The following is a 25900-nucleotide window of genomic DNA, read 5'->3' as shown; positions in this document are numbered from 1 at the left end:
TAAGGGTTTCTCTGAGATTTGATCTACAGACCCTTTTCTTTTCCTTGATTTCAGCCCTTGTAGGAATGTTTCTTATTATCCCTGTTCTCTGGGTTTGAATTGGAGCTTTATCTGCTCTTTTTAGGGTTTGCTCTGGATGGAGAGCTTCATATTTCCTGAAGGATTCCTTTGCCTCTTCCAGTGTTAGAAACCCTCCTTTATGAATTATCCTTGATTGATGTGTGAATGGTGCTGCTTTTTCCCAGGCATCATATACTCCTTTCATGGGGCCATTATAAATTACATAATATTTTTTATCTTGGGTGAATTTTTTAATGATTTCAGCAATTATTTTATTTTCTGAAATTTTTTCTTTACCTGATTTGTCCACCATGCTTAGCTGGCTGAACTCTGATGGTTTTGCTTGTTGTGTTGATTTCATTGCTTCAATGGCCTTCTTGAGGGATTGGATCTGTGTCCTTATTTGTTGACAATGCTTGCATTTTTCGAGTTCTTGTTCATATTTTTGAATTTCTTGATCTAATGCGTTGTAGACGAACTCCATTCTCTCGTTAATGTATCTGCAATAACATTTTTGTCACCCTTAATATATTCAATTTTTATTGGATATTGTAACAAAAATAATTGCCATCTTACCAATCGTTCATGATTATAATCAACTTTTAAATTATATCGTATAAAACCTGTTAGGTAACTTGAATCTGTCCTTAATGTAAATTCTCTGGGTAGTAAATCAATTTTCCATTTCTTAAGAGATTTAATTGCTGCTAGAGTTTCCTTTTCATGAGTGGTATATCTCTATTCTGTTGGAGTAAAAGTCCCTGAAATATACCTGCAAAGTAATTCCTTTGGGGAATATTTAGAATCTAGTGATTCTTTTTCTTGTTCCAAGCTTTTTATAGCTTTCTTAGCTTTTAGACATCCTGACCAGGTTATGTCTGAGGATCTATTTCTACTATTAAGTAGTCATTTTCTTCTGGAATATAAAGTTCTGGAAGTTTTTCACATAATTCTTTAATTCTTTGAATTTGCATACTATCTTTTCATCCCATTTCCATTCTTTTTAGTACTTATTTTTGGAAATAAGCTTTTAGTGTATTCTGTTATATTCTTTAAAAATCCTTGATCAGAAATATAATTTATACACCCTAAAAATTTTTGTAATTGTTTTCTATCTTCTATTTTATTAGAAAATAAATTTACTTTTTCTAGAACATTTGGTTGAAGTTTTAGCTTTCCTTGAGTGGATAGAATTAATCCAAGAAACTCTATTTCTTGTTTTGCTATTCTTGCTTTCTTTTTGCTAAGAACTAATCCTTTTTCTTTACATCTTTCTAAAACTATTAATAATTTTTGAAGATGATCTTCTTTATCCTATTTTGTAAAAATTAGTATATCATCAATGTACACTAAAACAAATTCATTTAACTCTTTTAGATTTTCTTCCATAAATCTTTGATAAATACCTGGGGCTTGTTTTAATCCGAATGGTAATACATTCCATTCATAGAGCAACACACTTGTTGATTCTTTTGTTGGGCAAGTAAAAGCAGTTAATTTCTTTGTTTCTTCGTCTAAATGAAGTTGCCAATATCCTGATTTTGCATCAAGAGATGAAAACCAAGTTGCTCCTTTGATTTTTTCTAAAATAGAATCTTTTCTTGGAAGTTTATGAGCATCACCAATAGTTGCTTCATTCATCTTCTTATAGTTAATAACCATTCTTCGTTTTCCCCTATTAATTTCATTATTATTTTCGACATAAAAGGCTGGAGCCGCATGAGGACTTTTACTTAATCTTATAATTCCTTTTTCCAAAAGATCTCTACATTCTAATGAGAACTCTTCTCTATCTCTTGCGGAATAAGGAATTTTATTTGGAACATTTATCTCTTTTGTAGGATCTTTTAATTTAATACTTACTAATTCGTTATTTGTATTTTTAATATCTAAAGGATTTTCAGCACAAATTTCATCCAAAAGTTCTTCTATCTTTATTTCAAGATTATTTTTTGGAATATTTATCTGAAAGTATAAATTTAAATAACATGTCTCTAATATAGAAAATATTTTAAATTTTAAGATCTTATCTATAGTAGTAGTTGGTATTTTTATACGTTTTGATTTTTGGTTTATTGAAGAATCGTGTGGAGCTTTTAAAACTATATATGTTAATTCTTGAATGAATGGATGATATAGCTTTAAAAAGTTATTTCCTATGATAAAATCCATTCCAGAATCTAACATATATATAGATGGAACAATGAACCTATAATTTTGAATAAAAATTTCAGCCATCTCTGCTTTTTGGTCAATTTTATGTATTGATTTGTCAGCTATTCTAACTCTTAATGGTTTCTTTAATTTTTTCCAATCAAGTTTTATATTTGAACTAGCAAAGCATTGTGTTGCTCCAGAATCTATGAAAGTATTTATAAACTTTTCTGTTATTTTTATAGTAATAAATGTGGCATTATTACTCAGTCTCTGAGTCTGTTTCTGATACATATTCAAAAATATAGTCTAAGTTATCATCAGATTCCTCTAATGGTTCCATGAAACAAGACTTAGCAATTTCTATTTGTTTAGTAAGATCATTTTTATCCTTTTTTTCGGACATTCATTTGCATAGTGTCCTTCTTCTTGGCAATACCAACACTTACAATTTTCTTTTTTATTCGGGCAATAGTCATTTTTTTGTCTTTTGTTTTTATTGTTATCTCTTTTTCTAAAATACCTCTTTTTTCTCCAGTTTGGATAGTATTTTCTTTTTCTAAATTAATATTTTCTTTTTCTTTGAAAATTTTTATTAAGACCATATTTTTGGGGTATCTCTTCATTATCCTGACAGCAAATTCTAATTATATTTGCAAATCTTTTTTGAGTTGCTTCTTGCATACAACGTTCTTTTATTTCTTCTCTTATTGCAGAGGTTGCTCCACCAAAATTATTTTCAATTGTCCTTCTATTTATTTCTCTTATAAATCTTCCCATTATAAATTCATTAGCAGGATATGGAAGTTTTGTTATATACATACTAAGATAATGATTTTTATCTTCTTCTTTTAATTTGTAATAATGTATTCTATATTCACATATATAAGACTCCACATTACATAGATCATATATCTGAATATTAGCTAAATGGTTTTTTGCTTCTTGATATTCTTTATTATAGACTTCTTGTCTATGATCTATAATATTTTTTCCAAAAAATTCTTTATATAGAATCATCATTATATATAATATCTTATCATAAGCTGTCATTTTTGTTGCTAATTCTTCTGTTATTTAGTTTTCTATTGATGTCATATAATCTCTTATAGTTCCTTTAGTATGAAACCCTATGTAATTCCAAATATCTCTTCCAGACAATTCACTAAGTTTTGGATTAGTAAAGGCTTCTAATAAAAAGGAATTCAACCAATTTTCAAAAATTTCTTTTTCATTCTTTTTACAGTCTAAGTCGAGCATTCTTTCTCCTTCCATTTCCTGGATTTTAGGAACGTATTTTGATGGTATTTTTGTATATTTTGAATCTTTATTTATAAACCCTTTTTTAAAAGCATAATTATCAAAACCTGTTTCCCATTTAAATTGAGATTGATTATCCTTAGATGTTCCAGCTTCATTTTTTACTTGTATTGGAATTGCTGGTTCTTCGTCAGTTGAGTAATCTAGGATGTGTTCTTCATTTTCTATATTTTCAGAATTTACTAATTCTTCTTCTATTTGAAAACCCTGTTCCATAATATTATTTTCTTGAGCCATTTTTAATTGTTTAAAAAGCATTGTAACTTCTTCTAATTTTTCTTCAATATTCATAATTTTAGTGGTGGTTTTACTTTTAAATATGTTATGTTGATTATATTTTGAAATTTTTCTTCTTTGAGATTTTCTTTTTCCTTATTTCTTTGAAATTTTATGGATACTAATATTTCTTCAAGCATATCTACTATAGAATTTAATTGTGGGATAAAGATGTGGGGAATCATTTCTATGGTAACATTTTTTAGAAATTTCGTGTGAAAAATAAGTTTTTTCAGGTTTTTGAAGTCCTTCAATAAAACTTATAGTAAAATAAAGATTTTGAGAAAAAAACATTTTGTATTGATTTTAAGAATTCGGTGTCATTGCAGTTAACATTAGTTAAAATCATTAATTTTTTGTCTATTAATTTTGATAACTTAATTATTTCTTCTCTTAAATCTTCTAATTTACTTTTTTCCATTAGGTGACGCTTTTCTTTGTGAAGAGTTACAATTTTAAGTGAAAAGTGTGGCTTTAGGATGTGTGGTTTAGGTTTTGCCACGTAAGCATATCTTTAAATCTGTATAGGTTTTTGATCTGTACCATATAATTTTCTTTTATATATATATATATATATATATATATATATATATTCTTTCTTAATCCAAATATTAAATTAAACCAACTCAATAAAAATTATACTAATTAAAATTTAACAGAAAAAATAATCACTCCTATGAAAATGGTGACTTTCATATGAAAATATTTTTATGTAAGGATGATATAGTTAAGCTGTTGATACATATTATGTTAAACAATTTAATTAAATATTATCAAATAATTAACAATTTTGTTAGATAATCAACGATGGTCTAACTAACAACAAATTAACAAACGTTTTTAAACTACACTTCATATTAATTAATTATTATTAATTAGTGATTATTTAAATTTTATTTTTTGAAAAATATAAAATTGATAATTATTAATTGCAGTTATTTAAAATTACCTGGTTAGGAGTTATTTTTTTTTTTTTGGCAATCAAAAGGGGGTCAAGAACCCCAAGAGAGAAGAAAACGCCTAACCCCAAGAGAGAAGAAAACGCCAATCAGTAAGAGGGGAGCAAGAGCTTAAGACCCCTTAACTTGATGGTTTCAAAATAGTCACAAAAAAGGGCATAACTAATACAAGGGGGCTTGTATCTAAGTGATTTTATGGACCCGGGCCGCCAATATACAGATATCCTGAACCAGCGGAGCACAAGGATGAGCTGGAGAGCAACCGTGGTTAATAAAGTTTATGGCAGCAGCCGAGTCGGATTCCACAATAAGGTTATGATAACCATTAGTTGTAGCAATATTAAGCCCATGAATGACTGCCCACAATTCCGCATGCATAATTGAACAATTCCCCAGGTTGCAGGAGAACCCCTTCAAAAACCTCCCCTTCGAATCTCTGAAGACATCCTGTTTGTGGCTAAACCAGAAACCATCAACATTAACTTTAATACACCCCTCCTCAGGTCGAGACCATCTTATAAGACAGTCACCAGTAGTTTGGGTATTCCGCAGTTTTAAGTTGCTTCTGGCCACTCTACCAAACTCCTTTGATCGTGCTTGAATCTGGTTTACGGCTGTCGTGACAAGAACTGAATCACCATTGAAAACAAGCTTGTTTCGAAGATACCAAATAGATGACACTGCTACACCGAATAAGCAACTCCAAGTGTTGTTAGACATCAGGTTCTGAAGCAACCACTCGTTGAGGTCGGTATTGAAGAAGTAATTAATCCCATTGGGAGGGAAGAGCTTTTGCCATATGCTTTTGGAATAGAAACAGTCCCGAAACACATGGATGGCTGATTCTTCATGACATCGGCACCGTGGGCAAGAGTCGTCATTAGTTAAGTGTCTCAATGAGTCACCAGCCATAGAAATGTTCTGATCCGTTAGAGCCTTGCCAATTCCACACCAACCAGAAGTTCTTATTTTGAGTATGATGTTCATCCATGGTCACCTGGTATGCTGACTTTGTACTGAAAGTCCCGTCCGAGGAAGCCCCCCAGGCTATATGATCATCTTCCTTCCAAGGGGACGAGGGAGAGATGGCAATAATTTTCTTGACTATATCCTCTGGCAACATCCGTTGAAGCTTTCCCACATCCCATTGTCCTGAAATATCGCAAAAATCCATCAGCATCTTAGAAGAATTAAAACCACTACTTACCTGAATTGAAGAGTCGCTCAAACGTTCGGCACCCGGAACCCAGTGATGATCCTAGAAGCGAATTCGGGTTCCATCACCAATTCTCCAAATGCAGTTGCGTTCAACATTCTCCCAGGAAGCACAGATACCCCTCCAAAGATTGGAATTGCTTCTCTTTTTCTCCACTCTGGGCATAATGTCGTTACCGCAACCATACTTTGATCGGAGGACTCTAGTCCAAAGGTCGTCCTTTCTTGCTATAAGCCCCCAACCGGCCTTCATCATAAAGGCTTGACTGATATGACTTGCATGTCTAATGCCCAATCTGCCAGAGTGTTTTGGCTCATAGATCTTCTTCCAGTTAAGAAGGTGTATCTTCTTATTTTGATCTATGTCACCCCAAATAAAATTTCTGCAAATACGATCAATAGTATTATAAGTAGTAGCAGGTAATATAGCAGATTGCATATTGTACAAAGACATTGAAGAAAGGATGGATTTCACCAAAGTTGTTCTTCCAACCAGGGAGAGAGAGGAAGCTTTCTAAGAATTTAGTATAGCATGGAGTTTATTGATGATGCCTTCAAAGGTGTGCTTTGTTGCATTTGAATGAAGAACGGGGACACCCAAGTATTTTCCCAAATCATCAGTTCTGGCAAACTGCAGGACATTACTTATCTCTATACGTACCGTGTGCCCCACATTTTTTCAGAAGAAGGTTCTAGTTTTCTCATTGCTAACATTCTGGTCGGAGCTTTGACAGAAAGCTTCGAGGCACTTATTAATGATGTTGGCTTGGTCAACTCTTGCTTGTGCAAAAAGAAAAATATCATCTGTAAAGCACATATGGGAGATAAGTGGCCTATCCTTCTTTAGGCGGATAGGCTTCCAAACATCTTGATCCACTACTGTACTAATGAGTTGGGAGAGTCTTTCAATGCAAAGAACAAAAATATAAAGAGAGATGGGGTCTCCTTGTCTGATGCCTCTGGTAGGAGAGAATTTCTCGAGTTCCTCCCCATTCCATAGGACTCTCACTTTGGGAGTCGAGATATATGAGAGGGTTAGATTAATGAAGTTTTGAGGGAAACTGATATCCAAGAGGATCTCCTTGATAAAGCTCCATTTAAGTCTATCGTAAGTTTTTTCCAGGTCAATCTTGATGGCCAACCAACCTTTTCCCCCTATTTTATTCCTCATAGAGTGAATGACTTCTTGAGTGATGATGATGTTATCGGAACTTTGTCTACCAGGAACAAAGCTGTATTGATTTGGCCTAACCAACTTGTTCATAATACTTCTCAACGTATTAGCCAATATTTTTGTAACCACCTTATATGAAACATTACAAAGGCTGATAGGTCTCAAATGCTTCAGGTGTGAGACAGGTTCGACTTTCGGGATAAGAGTGATGAGCATCTTATTTACCTGTTTGACCTTATCCGATTGCTGAAAAATATTCTTAGTCAGATTACAGATGTCACTGCCTATTTTGCTCTACTGATTTTAGTAGAAGATGGCTTCCAAGCCGTCTCTGCCTGGGGCCTTCCAACTGTCAATGTCAAACATGGCGTCTTTGATTTCTTCATTAGATACATTCCAGCCTAATGTGTGAAAATCTGAGTTACTCACAGTGGGAAACATGTTTTATAGAAAAAAGGAAGTGTGGGGAGGGCTATCAGTATAGAGATTAGAGAAGAAGGAAGTGGCCATATTTTTTAGAGTAGCCTTGTAAGTTATCCAGCCACCGGTGTCATTCTGAAGGGAAAAATTTTTATTTCTACATCTTCTAGTCATAATAGAACCGTGGAAGAACTTAGTATTGCGATCCCCGAATTCGATCCACTTGTTCCTAGACTTTTGGAACCAAAGCATTTCTTCCTGGATGAGAATCTGTTTATATTCAACCCACAGATCTTTTTGCAGCTTTTCAAGAAAGGAGTTTTGGAAATTTCCCAAGCTAGAATTGATACCTTGAAGGCGTCTAAAAATTCTCTGCTTTCGCTGAAAGATGTTGCTAAAAACTGACTTATTTCAATCCTTAATCCTACTTTTAAAATTTGAAATGCCCTCAGCTTAGGAGCCCTGAACATTCCAAGAAGCATCCACAACATTTCCAAAATCTGGGTGAGTGATCCATGCCGCAAGAAAGCGGAATGGCTGTCTCCCTCTATTTTGAGAGAAGGTTGGAGAGAGTTGCAGGCAGATAGGAGAGTGATCTAATTTAAGCATGGGCATATGTTTAATAATCACCTCTGAAAATTTACTTTGCCAATCCAGGTTGCTTAATCCCCTGTCTAATCTCTTTGCAAGATTACCCCTCTTCTAGGTGAAGGGTTAGCCTGTAAATCCCAAATCAACCAAGTCACAAGTCGAAACACAATCCTGAAAATCTTTGCGGGCCTTGTGACTACTACTCAGTGCCCCTCCACTTTTTTCGTGATTATGAAGCATCGCATTGAAATCACCCAACAGAAACCAGGGGAGATTAACATTAGCAGCATAGGTTTTAAGGTGTTGCCATAACAATTGGTGCACGAATTTGTGATTCGCACAACTAACCAGCAAGTGCATTGGGTCGTCCAAGTAATACCTTACGTGAGTAAGGGTCGATCCCACGGAGATTATTGGCTTGAAGCAATCAATATTTATTTTATTTGTCTTAGTCAGGATACCAATAGGATTCTTTGGCCTCGTATTTTAATAAAGAAAAAGGGCATAAAATAAATAGTTATTACTTGAACAATAGAGTTATTTGTTTATAAAGGACTGTGGAATATGTTGGAGTTTTGGAGATGCTTTGTCCTTTGACTTCAACTCTTCCTTGAAATCCTTCAATACACGCAAGGCTCCTTCCATGGCAAGCTCTGTGTAGGGTGTCACTGTTGTCAATGGCTACTTCCCATCCTCTCAGTGAAAACGTTCCTATGCTCTGTCACAGCACGGCTAATCATCTGTCGGTTCTCAATCAGGTTGGAATAGAATCCATTGATCCTTTTGCGTCTGTCACTAACGCCCAGCCCTCAGGAGTTTGAAGCACGTCACAGTCATTCAATCCCAGAATCCTACTCGGAATACCACAGACAAGGTTTAGACTTTCCGGATTCTCATGAATGCCGCCATCAATCCAGCTTATACCACGAAGATTCTGATTAAGGAATCTAAGAGATATTCATTCAGTCTAATGTAGAACGGAGGTGGTTGTCAGGCACACGTTCATGGATTGAGGAAGGTGATGAGTGTCACGGATCATCACCTTCTTCACAATTAAGCGCGAATAAACATCTTAGATAAGAACAAGCGTGTTTGAATGGAAAACAAAGGAATTGTATTAAATCATCGAGACGCTGCAGAGCTCCTCACCCCCAACAATGGAGTTTAGAGACTCATGCCGTCACAAAGTATGTAATTCAGATCTGAAAATGTCATGAGGTACAAGAAATGTCTGTAAAAGTTGTTTAAATAGTAAACTAGTAACCTAGGTTTACAGAAAATGAATAAACTAAGATAATTGGTGCAGAAATCCACTTCTGGGGCCCACTTGGTGTGTGTTGGGGCTGAGATTAAAGCTATCCACGAGTAGAGGCCTTTCTTGGCGTTAAACTCCAGGTTATGACGTGTTTTGGGCGTTCAACTCCGGATCATGACGTTTTTCTGGCGTTTAACTCCAGACAGCAGCATGAACTTGGCGTTCAACGCCAAGTTACGTCGTCTATCCTTGCGCAAAGTATGGACTATTATATATTGCTGAAAAGCCCTGGATGTCTACTTTCCAACGCCGTTGAGAGCGCGCCAATTGGACTCCTGTAGCTCCAGAAAATCCATTTCGAGTGCAAGGAGGTCAGGATCCAACAGCATCAGCAGTCCTTTTTCAGCCTAAGTCAGATTTTTGCTCAGCTCCCTCAATTTCAGCCAGAAAATACCTGAAATTACAGAAAAATACACACACTCATAGTAAAGTCCAGAAATATGATTTTTGCTTAAAAACTAATAAAATTTTATTAAAAACTAATTAAAACATACTAAAATCTACATGAAATTACCCCCAAAAAGCGTATAAAATATCCGCTCATCACAACACCAAACTTAAACTGTTGCTTGTCCTCAAGCAACTAGATGAATAAAATAGGTTCTAACAGAAATTAAGAAGTAATAATATTTTAGAGTTTTAAATGAAGCTCATATTCTTATTAGATGAGCGGGGCTTGTAGCTTTTTGTTTCTGAACAGTTTTGGCATCCCTCTGTATGTTTAGATTTTCAGAATAATTGGCATCCTTAGGAACTCAGAATTCTGATAGTATTATTGACTCTCCTAGTGTAGTATGTTGATTCTTGAACACAGTTATTTTATGAGTCTTGGCTGTGGCCCTAAGCACTTTGTTTTCCAGTATTACCACCAGATACATAAATGCCACAGACACATAACTGGGTGAACCTTTTCAGATTGTGACTTAGCTTTGCTAAAGTCCCCAGTTAGTGGTGTCCAGAGCTCTTAAGCACACTCTTTTGCTTTGGATCACGACTTTAACCACTCAGTCTCAAGCTTGTAACTTGGACCTGCATGCCACAAGCATATGGTTAGGGACAGCTTGGTTTAGCCGCTTAGGCCTGGATTTTATTTCCTTGGGCCCTCCTATCCATTGATGCTCAAAGCCTTGGATCCCCTTTTTTACTCTTGGCTAGTGCTCATGGCTTGTTTTTTTTTTTTTTTGAACTGCTTTTTCTTGCTTCAAGAATCAATTTCATGATTTTTCAGATCATCAATAATATTTTTCGTGTTCCTCTTCCTTTCAGGAGCCACTATTCATCAAATTCAAAGTACAATTTATGCACTGTTCAAGCATTCATTCAGAAAACAAAAAGTATTGCCACCACATGTAATTAATTATAATTTTTATTATTAAGAACTCGAAAAATATAGATTACTTCTTTATTCTAAAAAAAATCTACTACTTTATTCATGCCTGATGATGATGAGAAAAATAAATTATAGCTTAATTGGAAATAAAATCAAAATAGACAAACTAAATATCTCTTAAGGTAAATTTCTATAATTATCCTATCACTAAGTTAAAAGCAGGAAAAGGAAAGGAAAAGAAAAAAAAAATTGGAACTCAGCAACCTGTTGTTTCGGGGAGTAGGTGTTCCTCTAATATGTGTGGTGCTTTTTCATGGATTAATTTTTGGCGCTTCAGCTCCCTTAGATCACGCCTTTGCTCCTCCTGTTCCTTGAGCAGTTTGCAAATCATGCTACTTTGATTATTCTGTTCTTCCTTTATTTGATCCATAGCTTCTTGCAATCTGGAAATAGAAGCTTCAAGATGTTCCCAGTATTCGAATTGGGGCAGTTCTGGGAGGGCTTCTTGTGCTCTCCTCTTGGTTGAATCATCTTGTTGCTGTTGTCTGACCATTGATATTCCAGTAATGGGCTTTTCAATTAGGATATATTCAGTTATTCCCATCTTTACTCCAGCATCTTTGCAAAGCATAGAAATTAGGCTTGGATAAGCCAATTTGGCGTCCTTAGAATTTCTGTTTGCTATTTTATATAGCTCACATGAGATCAGCTGATGGACTTCCACTTCTTTTCCCAGCATGATGCAGTGAATCATGACAGCTCTTTTGATGGTAACTTCAGAACGGTTGCTGGTGGGCAATATGGAACGCCCAATGAAATCCAGCCAGCCTCTGGCTACTGGTTTCAGATCTTCCCTTTTGAGTTGAACTGGGATGCCAGTCGTGCTGGTAGTCCACTTGGCTCCAGGGATGCATATATCTTCCAAGATCTTGTCCAATCCTTTATTGACCCTCATCATTCTCCTATTAAAGGAGTCTGGGTCATCCTTTAGTTGGGGAATCTTGAATATCTCCCTGATTTTGTCAGCATTGGTATGAATGATCTTTCCTCTGACTACGGTCTTATGGTCAAAGAGAGCAGCTCCAATGATTCTTTGCCTTTCTGTCTGCCATAGATTAGCATAGAATTCCTGAACCATGTTTCTTCCCACTTTCGTTTCAGGATTGGCCAGAATTTCCCAATTCCTGTTTCGAATCTGCTCTTGGATTTCCGGATATTCATCTTCTTTCAGATCAAATCTGACTTCCGGGATCACTGATCTGTGACACATTATCTTGTAGTAATGGTCTGAATGTTCTTTAGTTAAGAACTTCCCTTGATTCCAAAGTGGCTTTGGAGTGCTTTCTTTCTTGCCTCTTGGGTTGGGTTGTTTCCCTTTAGGAGCCATGATCAAGAGACACAATAGTTTTTGTGATCACGGGTAAAACACACCAAACTTAGAGCTTTGCTTGTCCTCAAGCAAAAGAGAAGAAAGAAGAGGGATAGGAGGAGAGCAATGTGGAATGGTGATGATGAGGAAGTCGCCGAATACAAGATATAGGGAGGGGGGTGGGAAATTTTCGAAAAATAAGAAAGAGATAAGATAGAAGATATGATTTTAAAAGATATGATCAGAAAAAGATATAATTTTTTAAAAGAGAAAGATATGAATAATAATTTTAAAAGATAAATCTGAAATTTTTAATTTTGAAAAAAAGATTTTAAAAAGAAAATTGAGTTTTGAAAACAAATTTTTAAAAGATTTGGATTGGACTGGAAAATTTGTTTTTATAAATTAAGATACATTTGATATTTTTGAAAAAAAGGATTTTAGAAATTGGGATTTTTAGAACACTAATTTGGATTGAGGGATGATAATTTAAAATATGTTTATGTAAGAAATCATGGATTGAAACATAAAAATAAAAAAATTTGGATTAAAAACGAAATTGTACCTCCTCCCACCATCCTGGCGTTAAACGCCCACATGGTGCATGGTTTGGGCGTTTAACGCCCAATTGTTGCTTCTCCTGGGCGTTCAACGCCCATTTGGTGCTTCTTTCTGGCGTTGAACGCCAGGAAGTCCTTTGTCACTGGGCATTTTTCTGAACGCCCAGGATGCTAGCAGACTGGCGTTAAACGCCCAGAAGGTGCATCTTTCTGGCGTTTAACGCCCAGAAGATGCTCCTTTCTGGCGTTTAACGCCCAAATGGTTACCCTTACTGGCGTTAAACGCCCAGTGGGAGCTTCTTTTGGGCGTTTAACGCCCAAAGTATTTCTTACTGGCTTTTTCACGCCAGTGAGCTTCCAAATTTCCCTGTAACTCTATGACTTCAACCAATTGCTATTTCACCTTTGGAGATACTTGAACTTATACCTGTAGAAAAAGGAAATTTATTTAATTAGTAAATAAACTTTGTAAATGGCTGGGTTGCCTCCCAGCAAGCGCTTCTTTAATGTCTTTAGCTGGACTATCACTGATCTTCAATGAAGTCTCAGTCTTGAGCATTCTTGCTCGAAATTATCTTCAAGATAATGTTTAATTCTCTGCCCATTAACAATGAACTTTTTGTTGGAGTCATTATCCTGAAGCTCTACGTATCCATATGGTGATACACTTGTAATGACATATGGACCTCTCCACCGGGATTTCAATTTCCCAGGGAATAATTTGAGCCTAGAATTAAATAGCAGAACTTTCTGTCCTGGCTCAAAGACTCTGGATGATAATTTCTTATCATGCCACCTTTTTGCTTTCTCTTTGTAGATTTTTGCATTCTCGAAAGCATTGAGTCTAAATTCCTCTAGCTCATTTAACTGGAGCAATCGTCTTTCTCCAGCTAACTTGGCATCAAGGTTCAGGAATCTGGTTGCCCAGTAGGCCTTGTGTTCCAGTTCCACTGGCAAGTGGCACGCCTTTCCATACACAAGCTGGTATGGAGAGGTCCCTATGGGGGTCTTGAATGCTGTTCTGTATGCCCACAGAGCATCATCCAAGCTTCTTGCCCAATCCTTTCTGCGATTAATTACAGTTCGTTCCAGGATTCTTTTAAGTTCTCTATTTGAGACTTCAGCTTGCCCATTAGTTTGTGGGTGATATGGAGTAGCTACCTTGTGGTTGACTCCATAACGTACCAGAGCAGAGTAAAGCTGTTTATTACAGAAATGAGTACCCCCATCACTGATTAACACTCTAGGGATACCAAATCTGCTGAAGATATGTTTCTGGAGGAATTTCAACACTGTTTTAGTGTCATTAGTGGGTGTTGCAATAGCCTCTACCCATTTGGATACATAATCCACTGCCACCAGAATATAATTGTTTGAGTATGATGGTGGGAAAGGTCCCATGAAGTCAATGCCCCATACATCAAACAACTCAATCTCCAAGATTTCTTGTTGAGGCATGGCATAACTGTGAGGTAGGTTGCCTGATCTTTGGCAACTGTCACAATTAAGCACAAATGCTCGGGAATCTTTATAGAGAGTAGGCCAGTAGAAGCCACTTTGGAGGACTCTTGTGGCTGTTCGCTCACTTCCAAAATGTCCTCCATACTGTGATCCATGGCAATGCCAAAGGATCTTCTGTGCTTCCTCTTTAGGCACACATCTACGGATTACTCCGTCTGCACATCTCTTGAAGAGATATGGTTCATCCCAAAAATAGTACTTTGCATCTGTGATTAATTTCTTTGATTGCACCCTACTGTACTCTTTGGGTATGAATCTTACTGCCTTGTAGTTTGCAATGTCTGCAAACTATGGCACTTCCTGGATGGCAAACAGTTGCTCATCCGGAAAGGTTTCAGAGATCTCAGTGAGAGGGAGGGACGCCCCTTCTACTGGTTCTATTCGGGACAGGTGATCTGCTACTTGATTTTCTGTCCCTTTTCTGTCTCTTATTTCTATATCAAACTCTTGCAGAAGTAACACCCATCTGATGAGTCTGGGTTTTGAATCTTGCTTTGTGAGTAGATATTTAAGAGCAGCATGATCAGTGTACACAATCACTTTTGATCCTACTAAATAGGATCTGAATTTGTCAATGGCGTAAACCACTGCAAGTAGCTCTTTTTCTGTGGTTGTGTAATTCTTCTGTGCATCATTTAGAACACGGCTGGCATAGTAAATGACGTGCAGAAGCTTGTCATGCCTTTGTCCCAACACTGCACCAATGGCATGGTCACTGGCATCACACATCAGTTCAAATGGTAATGTCCAGTCTGGTGCAGAGATTATTGGTGCTGTAACCAATTTGGCTTTCAGAGTCTCAAATGCCTGCAGACATTCTTTATCAAAGATAAATGGCGTGTCAGCAGCTAGCAGGTTGCTCAGAGGTTTGGCAATTTTAGAAAAATCCTTTATAAACCTCCTATAGAATCCTGCATGCCCCAGAAAGCTTCTGATTGCCTTAACATTAGCAGGTGGTGGTAATTTCTCAATTACTTCTACCTTAGCTTGATCCACCTCTATTCCCTTGTTCGAAATTTTGTGCCCAAGGACAATTCCTTCAGTCACCATAAAGTGACATTTTTCCCAGTTTAAAACCAGGTTAGTCTCTTGGCATCTTTTCAGAACAAGTGCTAAATGGTTAAGGCAGGAGCTGAATGAGTCTCCAAATACTGAAAAGTCATCCATGAAGACTTCCAGGAATTTTTCCACCATATCAGAGAAAATTGAGAGCATGCACCTCTGAAAGGTTGCGGGTGCATTGCATAGGCCAAATGGCATCCTTCTGTATGCAAATACTCCAGATGGGCATGTGAATGCCGTTTTCTCCTGATCCTGGGGATCTACTGCGATTTGATTATAACCTAAATATCCATCCAGGAAGCAGTAGTATTCATGACCTGCTAGTCTTTCTAGCATCTGGTCTATGAATGGTAAAGGAAAATGATCCTTTCTGGTGGCTGTATTGAGCCTTCTGTAATCAATACACATACGCCACCCAGTAACTGTTCTTGTAGGAACCAGTTCATTTTTTTCATTATGAACCACTGTCATGCCACCTTTCTTAGGGACGACTTGGACAGGGCTCACCCAGGGGCTGTCAGAAATAGGATAAATAATCCCAGCCTCTAGTAATTTAGTGACCTCTTTCTGCACCACTTCTTTCATAGCTGGATTCAGCCGCCTTTGTGGTTGAACCACTGGCTTGGCGTCATCTTCCAGCAAGATTTTGTGCATGCATCTGGCTGGGCTAATGCCCTTAAGATCACTAATGGACCACCCAAGAGCTGTCTTGTGCGTCCTTAGCACTTGAATTAGTGCTTCCTCTTCCTGTGGCTTTAAGTTAGAGCTTATGATTACAGGAAAGGTATCACCTTCTCCCAGAAATGCATATTTCAGGGATGGTGGTAATGGTTTGAGCTCGGGTTTAGGAGGTTTCTCCTCTTCCTGAGGGAATTTCAGAGGTTCTACTATTCTCTCTGATTCCTCTAGGTCAGGCTGAACATCTTTAAATATGTCCTCTAGCTCTGATTCGAGACTCTCAGCCATATTGACCTCTCTTACCAGAGAGTCAATAATATCAACACTCATGCAGTCATTTGGGGTGTCTGGATGTTGCATTGCTTTGACAACATTCAACTTGAACTCCTCCTCATTGACTCTCAAGGTTACTTCCCCTTTTTGGACATCAATGAGGGTTCGGCCAGTTGCTAGGAAAGGTCTTCCTAGAATGAGAGTTGCACTCTTGTGCTCCTCCATTTCCAGCACCACAAAGTCAGTAGGAAAGGCAAATGGCCCAACCTTGACAATCATGTCTTCAATCATGCCTGATGGGTACTTAATGGAGCCATCAGCAAGTTGAAGACATATCCTGGTTGGTTTAATTTCTTCAGTTAAACCAAGCTTTCTGATAGTAGATGCAGGTATTAGGTTGATACTTGCCCCAAGATCACATAAAGCTTGCTTGGTACAATTACCCTCTAATGTGCATGGTATCATAAAGCTCCCAGGATCTTTAAGCTTCTCAGGTAAGCTTTTCAGAATGACTGCACTGCATTCTTCAGTGAGGTAGACTTTTTCAGTTTCCCTCCAATCCTTCTTATGACTTAAGATTTCTTTCATGAACTTAGCATAAGAAGGTATTTGCTCAAGTGCTTCTGCAAACGGAATCTTTATTTCAAGAGTCCTGAGATAGTCTGCAAAGCGGGCAAATTGCTTATCCTGTTCCGCTTGGCGGAGTTTTTGAGGATAAGGCATTTTGGCTTTGTATTCCTCAACCTTAGTTGCTGCAGGTTTATTACCTACAGAAGTGGGTTGGGAAGCCTTTTTAGAAGGGTTATCATCAGCACTCGTAGGTGACTGATCCCCCACTGGCATTTGAATGCCAGAGGTGGGAGCTGGAGTGGCGTTGGACGCTACCTCCTTGTTGATCACTGGCGTTTGAACGCCAGAACCATGTCCTTTTTGGGCGTTCAACGCCAGATCCATGCTTGTTTCTGGCGTTGAACGCCAGGAATGAGCATGGGCTGGGCGTTCAGCGCCAGCATCATTCCTCTCTGGGCTCTGATTGTCCTCAGAGGGATTTTGAGTATCCATCTGTTCATTTCCTGGTTTCCTGCTACTTTGAAGTGAGGTATTTAATGTTTTCCCACTTCTTAATTGAACTGCTTGGCATTCTTCTGTTATTTGTTTTGACAGTTGCTTTTCTGTCTGCTTTAATTGTACTTCCATGTTCCTGTTAGCCATTCTTGTTTCCTGTAATATTTCCTTGAATTCGGCTAGCTGCTGAGTTAGAAAGTCTAATTGCTGATTGAATTCATTAGCCTGATCCACCGGACTGAGTTCAGCAGTTACTGTTTTAGCTTCTTCTTTCACAGAAGATTCACTGCTTAGGTACAGATGCTGATTTCTGGCAACTGTATCAATGAGCTCTTGAGCTTCTTCAATTGTTTTTCTCATATGTATAGATCCACCAGCTGAGTGGTCTAGAGAAATCTGAGCTTTTTCTGTAAGCCCATAATAGAAGATGTCTAATTGCACCCATTCTGAAAACATTTCAGTGGGGCATTTTCTTAGCATCTCTCTGTATCTCTCCCAGGCATCATAAAGGGATTCATTATCTCCTTGTTTGAAGCCTTGGATGTTTAGCCTTAGCTGTGTCATTCGTTTGGGAGGGAAATAGTGATTCAGGAATTTTTCTGACAGCTGTTTCCATGTTTTTATGCTGTTCTTAGGCTGGTTATTTAACCACCTCTTAGCTTGATCTCTTACAGCAAATGGAAACAGTAATAATCTGTAGACATCCTGATCCACTTCCTTATCATGTACTGTGTCAGCAATTTACAAAAATTGTGCCAGAAACTCTGTAGGTTCTTCATGTGGAAGACCAGAATACTGGCAGTTTTGCTGCACCATGATAATGAGCTGAGGATTCAGCTCAAAGCTACTAACTCCAATGGAAGGTATACAGATACTACTCCCATATGAAGCAGTAGTGGGGTTAGCATATGACCCCAGAGTCCTCTTGGACTGTTCATTCCCACTTAATTCCATGTTGGAATAAAAGAGATGGTATATATGTTGATATTATTTATTTTATAAAAATTAATTTTTATAAAATAAAATAAAAACGAAATAAATAAGAGAAAGTGGAAATATTTTGAAATTGAAAATTGAATTTTTATGTAAAAATTTCGAAAAATGTAGTTCAAAATTAGTTAGAAAATAAAAATTTTTTTTTTGAATTTTGAATTTTATGATGAAAGAGAAAAACACACAAAAGACACAAGACTTAAAATTTTTAGATCTAATGTTCCTTATTTTCGAAAATTTTTGGAGGGAAAACACCAAGGAACACCAAACTTAAAAATTTTAAGATCAAGACACAAGAAAAACTCAAGAACACTTTGAAGATTCACAAGAACACCAAGAACACAAGAAAGAACACCAAACTTAAAATTTTTAGAAAACTTTAATAAAATTTTTGAAAATTATGAAAGATTAACAAGAAAACACCAAACTTAAAGTTTGGCACAAGATTAAATCAAGAAAAATTATTTTTGAAAAAGGATTTTAAAAAGAAAGTGCCCAATTGCTAAGAATATAAATCCCCGCTATAATCAACTGAGCTAAAAATGTAATGTATTTTAAAGATGTGTTATTTTTATGGATAAAAGTTTAATTCTTGAAAGTTAATGTTTTGAAAAAGCACAAGAAAAACAAGAAAAGACACAAAACAAGAAAAACTTGAGATCAATCAAGAAAAATGAACAAGAACAACTTGAAGATCAAGGAAGAACCAAGAACACTAACACGAAAAAAATTTTTTTTTTGAAGAAAATATAAAATATGCAATTAACACAAAACTTAGAATAAGACACTAAACTCACGAAAAATTAACAATTAATTAAGAACAATAATATTTTTGAAAAGAAATTTTTGAAAAGAAACTATCCTATCAAAATTTAATGACTCTGTAACAACAAAAATAAATTATTCCTAATCTAAGAAATAAAATAAGCCTTCAATTGTTCAAACTCAATAATCTCCGGCAACGGCGCCAAAAACTTGGTGCACGAATTTGTGATTCGCACAACTAACCAGCAAGTGCACTGGGTCGTCCAAGTAATACCTTACGTGAGTAAGGGTCGATCCCACGGAGATTATTGGCTTGAAGCAATCAATATTTATTTTATTTGTCTTAGTCAGGATACCAATAGGATTCTTTGGCCTCGTATTTTAATAAAGAAAAAGGGCATAAAATAAATAGTTATTACTTGAACAATAGAGTTATTTGTTTATAAAGGACTGTGGAATATGTTGGAGTTTTGGAGATGCTTTGTCCTTTGACTTCAACTCTTCCTTGAAATCCTTCAATACACGCAAGGCTCCTTCCATGGCAAGCTCTGTGTAGGGTGTCACCGTTGTCAATGGCTACTTCCCATCCTCTCAGTGAAAACGTTCCTATGCTCTGTCACAGCACGGCTAATCATCTGTCGGTTCTCAATCAGGTTGGAATAGAATCCATTGATCCTTTTGCGTCTGTCACTAACGCCCAGCCCTCAGGAGTTTGAAGCACGTCACAGTCATTCAATCCCAGAATCCTACTCGGAATACCACAGACAAGGTTTAGACTTTCCGGATTCTCATGAATGCCGCCATCAATCCAGCTTATACCACGAAGATTCTGATTAAGGAATCTAAGAGATATTCATTCAGTCTAATGTAGAACGGAGGTGGTTGTCAGGCACACGTTCATGGATTGAGGAAGGTGATGAGTGTCACGGATCATCACCTTCTTCACAATTAAGCGCGAATAAACATCTTAGATAAGAACAAGCGTGTTTGAATGGAAAACAAAGGAATTGTATTAAATCATCGAGACGCTGCAGAGCTCCTCACCCCCAACAATGGAGTTTAGAGACTCATGCCGTCACAAAGTATGTAATTCAGATCTGAAAATGTCATGAGGTACAAGAAATGTCTGTAAAAGTTGTTTAAATAGTAAACTAGTAACCTAGGTTTACAGAAAATGAATAAACTAAGATAATTGGTGCAGAAATCCACTTCTGGGGCCCACTTGGTGTGTGTTGGGGCTGAGATTAAAGCTATCCACGAGTAGAGGCCTTTCTTGGCATTAAACTCCAGGTTATGACGTGTTTTGGGCGTTCAACTCCGGATCATGACGTTTTTCTGGCGTTTAACTCCAGACAGCAGCATGAACTTGGCGTTCAACGCCAAGTTACGTCGTCTATCCTTGCGCAAAGTATGAACTATTATATATTGCTGGAAAGCCCTGGATGTCTACTTTTCAACGCCGTTGAGAGCGTGTCAATTGGACTCCTGTAGCTCCAGAAAATCCATTTCGAGTGCAGGGAGGTCAGGATCCAACAGCATCAGCAGTCCTTTTTCAGCCTAAGTCAGATTTTTGCTCAGCTCCCTCAATTTCAGCCAGAAAATACCTGAAATTACAGAAAAATACACACACTCATAGTAAAGTCCAGAAATATGATTTTTGCTTAAAAACTAATAAAATTTTATTAAAAACTAATTAAAACATACTAAAATCTACATGAAATTACCCCCAAAAAGCGTATAAAATATCCGCTCATCAACAATCTTCTAGTCGCCCTTTAGGGGCTTCCATATATAGCAGAAATGAGTAAGGGAGTTGAATTATTAACAGAGATTTTAAGGTGAACAAATTGCCTATCATGCTCCAAAATGTCCACCTTCCAAATAGAGGAATCCCAGAGACACCAAATTCCTCCAGCATGCCCCATTGAATCCACTACAAAGGATTGATCAAAGCCCATCTTATCCCGAATTTGATTTTCTCGGGTACCACACACATGAGTTTCCAATAGAAAGAACAAATTTGCTCCATACTCATGTCGCAGATCTCGGATGAGTGAAGGGAAGGCTTTCCTACCCACCCCCTGCAGTTCCAACTAATGATATTCATCATTAGACCTGGCGTGAAAGGAAAGCCACATGGCCAAATTTACTTACGGGAACGAGCCCCAAGCAGTGGATCCACCTGGTCCTGAGACGATGATGCAATCAAGGTTCCACCACCACCGGCATCAATAATGACAACGTCAAGGTGTCTCACTTGGTTACCTCTGGCTTCTGTGTTCTTCATTTGCTCCTCTGTAAGTTGCTGTTGTTTATATGGGTTGAAAAGTAAATTCTCTCTTACCACATGCTTCTCCAAATTTCTTCGAGAATCCTTCAAAGTATTAAAGGCATCCCATCGATCTCACTCCATTCTTTTCATGTATTCACTAACCACCATTTTCATACCTTCAAGTTCAGAGTTGTGTTCCTTCCCCTTCGCAGCTTCCATGGGGTTTCCCGACCCTTTAGGGTTTGCCGTAGAGGGTCCTAGCATTTTCGGTTTGTTTTTGCCAATATTTTCCTTCCTACCCGGTTTGATCGTGGATTTTGGGCGGATAACAAATTTTGGCTGGTTCTGTGGGTTTTTCCTAGCACCCAGTTTGATGGTCCTTTTTTGCACTTGGAACTTACTGGTTGTAACTTGGGCTTGGTTCACTTGAGGCTCGTTCCTTCCCAAAATACCTTGGCTCACTTCATAATTAGTCACATCTTCATGTATACTTTTCGGATTCTCTTCCTGCGGGATATCAAAGCGGGATCCCGAATTGGGATTATTCCTTTTTGGGGAGTTTCCTTCTTCAGGGCTGTATATAGTAATCCCATCTTGGTTGGCGTGAAAATGTTTCTTTCCTAATTGGAGTTTCTTTCTATTATTGAATCTTTGCACCAACATCTGAGGCCCGAAATCCAGGTTGAACTTACCGTTGCTATGATTGTGGTGATCTTGTGATTCTGCGGCCCTTCCATTTTCATCTCCGGCACCTTACCCTGCAGACTATCATCGGAACGGTTCTCTTCCATAGGGTCACCATTGTTAGCACCGTTTTCCATGCATTGTTCGGATCTGTGGCCATATTTTCCGTAGGAGAAGCAAATTTGGTACAAACCTTCATATTCGAGATGTAGTTCACAGCCAAGCATTGAGATTTTTGGTACTAGTTGTTTTGCCAGGTCGATCTCCACACATATACCAGCGAATTTATCCCTCGAGTGAATTGAGGTAGTACGATCAATCTTGAGCATGTGTCCAATGGCTGAGCCAACTCTCCAGAGGAATCGGTGGTTATACAGCTCGATCGGCAGGTTTGGAATGCGAATCCAGGTTGCGATCTTTCTAATATATGTCGATCCGGATAGGAAAAAAGGCCGCCATCTTTGCACGATGAGGTAGTGGCCAACAATCATTCAAGGACCCTCCATAAGCGCATGCGCGTAATTCTTCTCATCTGCAAAGTGAACCAAGAAGTAGTCATGATTCATATCAATAACATGAATCTTACCTTTCTTTTCCCAGTCTCTGTGGAGTCGTTGTTCCATGAACACAAACGTCACATGGTTACCCAGCACTTTGACCATGAGAGCATTCTTTTATGGTTTACACCACTCTTCAAATTGCTCCTTTGCCACAAGAATTGTGGGATAAGAATTTAAAGGTTTATCAGCACTTTCTTGGTCATTTTCATCCCTATACCACTTGTCCTCAAGATTGGGGCATCATTTTTCATGTCAGGCAAGGTGTTTTGACCATATTTAAGCCCCGAGCTCGTCAATAATGTATCTTTATATGATCTCTTCGTTGCTATGGATATATTTTTTTCAGCTGGAACAATTTCCATGCACTCAGATGGTTGATTAAGATCCATCTCTTCTCGAGTTTTCACTTTTTTTGTGCTTTTCTGCACGAGGTCGTCCTCTCGAATGGAAATCCTAGCAGAACATTGATCCATATAAAATTATCTATTTAAAGTTTTGGTTAGGAGTTATTTACCCATATTTTTTCATAATTTAATAATTCTCAAAGTAAAAGACATCCTCAATTAAAAAAAATGAAAATAATAAGAGACTTCAGTTACTTAATAAGATGAGATAGTTGTATTTATTTATCTATTAATAATAGTATAATCACGTTCAAAACCACCATGAGGAGATTGTAATCCGTGGTTAACACCTTGCTTTCCTACAGAAAGCAAACAGTAGGCCACCTACTCTGCTATCTTAACAAAATTAAACAAACCGATATGCTGACCTCATGCTTACGTTGATATAGAATTCTCAAAGCCTTCTCGGTTTTAAATTTTGTATACTAGCTATGTAGAAAGAAAAGAAAAAAAAAATTTCAAGTCGTATGTATTTGATCAATTTTTTTTTTTTAATTTGAAAATTGCTTTTAACTCGTTCTTACAATCTTTGCGTTTTATTTTTTTCATTTTCTTCCAAAGAGTCTTATTGTCAAACAGTTTGTAGTAGCTATGTTTAACTTGTGATGACCCCACCATACATGTTGTAAATGTTTTTTACAAAACAATTATTTAGTTTTTCTTCAAGTTTAACTCTGAATACCTTGATGAATAATTCCATTCCAAATAATGTATATTTTAGTTTAACGCTGAACAAAATTAGTTCGTTAATAAGCTCTTAATGCAATATATATGGCAATTATATATAATTAGACGATTATGGAAATAACCAACACATCAATTTTACAAGCTCAATTCTGCATCAAAGTTACAGCCATTCTGGAAAAGATATGATTATGAAATGTTGAAGAAGGAGAAAATCAAAGGAGCACAGCCATTAATGAATTAATAATTGGGTGGTTAATTTTATGACTCAGAAGCTAAGCAAAGGATATAAATCAAATGGGACATACCACCTTATATATATGATATGATATACATGATGCAATTGACATAATTAAATAATAAATCCAATTGCTTCATTTGAATTAGTCTCACTTAGACATTAGCAGCATGCTGCATTAATTTTAGTATACTATATTATAGGGACCCAAATCAAATTTAGGGATGATGCTTTATCGTAATTGATTATTCAATTCTCCAAAGCATGATTCATGAATCCCATAAAGATTCATGCTGAATTTCTTCCCATTCACTCAACTCCAACATACCATAATCATAATCACAATAATCATGAGGATAATTATGATCATGGAAGCCAAACATGAATGCTTCAGCCATTCGCATCCACATTTTTGGCGAGTCTAATGGAGATTCATTAATCGCCTGAATCTGACTAGGAGACAATCCTATCCTTACGGGAAGGATAGTGCCCTTGTTATCAGGGGCACTATCTACCTCCGTAGAAGAATAATTTAATGACATAATTGGAGTACTCTTGAATCTTAATGCAGCTTGCTGAGCCGCAGCTTGCACGTCCTCGGCCCTTGAACTCACGGGCCGGGGCATAGTCTCCACCAACTCCGGGAAGTTGAGCCTGGCAGAGCGGCCTCTAAGGTGCAATGCCGCCACATCGTAGGCTGCAGCCGCCATTTCAGGTAGCTCATAGCTCCCTAGCCATATTCTGGTTTTCTTCCCCGGTTCGCGAATTTCGGACACCCATTTGCCCCATTTTCTCTTACGAACTCCCCTATAAGACTGCGGCACCATCACATTATCATTGTTACATTCTTGCATGGTGCTGCTAGTTGGATTTTCCATTGGAAAAAGAAAAGCAAAGAAGGGTTTGTGGTAGTAATAACAATGATATCTTATAAATAAGAAGAAGCAAGGGTTACAGATTGAGGTAGCGAAGATTCATTATTCATATATGTATATATATATGATCGTAAATGAAGGTTGCATTGCGTTACTTTGAGAAATTAGTAGAAAATAAAATGGAGGGAGCTTCGTCGCAGTTACGTTAAGTGCGAAGATGCTGTCAGTGAGTGTGCATTCGCCACGTTTACTAATTATGTTGGTCTTTGCATTATTGAGTTTGTTGATGTCATTGGAAAAGTTTTTTTTTTTCTTTTAAAAGAGACTTGGGATTTTAATATATAATGACCTCCTTCTTCTATATCCACTAGTTTTATATTATATTCCTAAGTAAAATATATTTGTATTACTATATTTTAATGATATTAGATAGATCACTGTCCCTGAACATTTTTCTTTTGTGATTTCAATTTTATAAACCGTCACAACCCTTGCTGGTGTAGTCAAACTTATTGGTGACCCTGTTTTTCAGGTAATGAACTAATGATATTAGATTCATGTAATCTCAAGATTATGGACTAAAACCTTATTTAATAAGATCATGAATTCAAGTAAGAGAATCAGTCACTAATACAATTATCATATTAAGTGATTTATATTACATTCTTTTAGTTAAGTGCAATTTATTTCGAATCCAGTATCAACGCGGTATGCATGAACTAATGATGTTAGTAGCTTAAAATGAAGCTAAGATACTCAATTAGCAGAGTAAAACTATGTGGAAGCCAGTGTGAAGATGCAAATATCTATATATGTGATTACGTTATGTATACGCAGCTTCATTAATAATTGGAATTAGAACAACAAATGAATCGGCAGCATTATTTAATTATTTTTCCATAGTGTCACACATAGAAGAGTAATGTGAAAGAGGTAATGACTAAATCAGTATGGAAAAGATTCAAACGCTGACATTTTAGTATTTTATTATTGATATTGATAAAATGGTACTTGAATGATTTTAAAAATTGTCAGGCATGTCCTCTTGTTTGTCGGACTATAGTTCCGGCGAGGACGATATTG

The 25900-nt window shown here is 37.0% G+C and overlaps 1 protein-coding gene across 1 annotated transcript; it reads right to left on the bottom strand.

The window, feature by feature from the left end:
- Positions 1–23876: 23876 nt before the first annotated feature.
- LOC130982730 (ethylene-responsive transcription factor ERF022-like) lies at positions 23877–24893 on the bottom strand. The gene has a single exon (XM_057906804.1). It carries the CDS (start codon positions 24818–24820, stop codon positions 24212–24214), a length of 609 nt encoding a protein of 202 aa, XP_057762787.1. The 5' UTR covers positions 24821–24893; the 3' UTR covers positions 23877–24211.
- Positions 24894–25900: the final 1007 nt, after the last annotated feature.

The sequence above is a fragment of the Arachis stenosperma genome, chromosome 5 (genome assembly GCF_014773155.1).
Source record: "Arachis stenosperma cultivar V10309 chromosome 5, arast.V10309.gnm1.PFL2, whole genome shotgun sequence".
NCBI classification, from domain to species: domain Eukaryota; kingdom Viridiplantae; phylum Streptophyta; class Magnoliopsida; order Fabales; family Fabaceae; genus Arachis; species Arachis stenosperma.
Note: the sequence above shows the minus strand (reverse complement) of the source record. Positions and strands in the feature narration are given on the sequence as shown.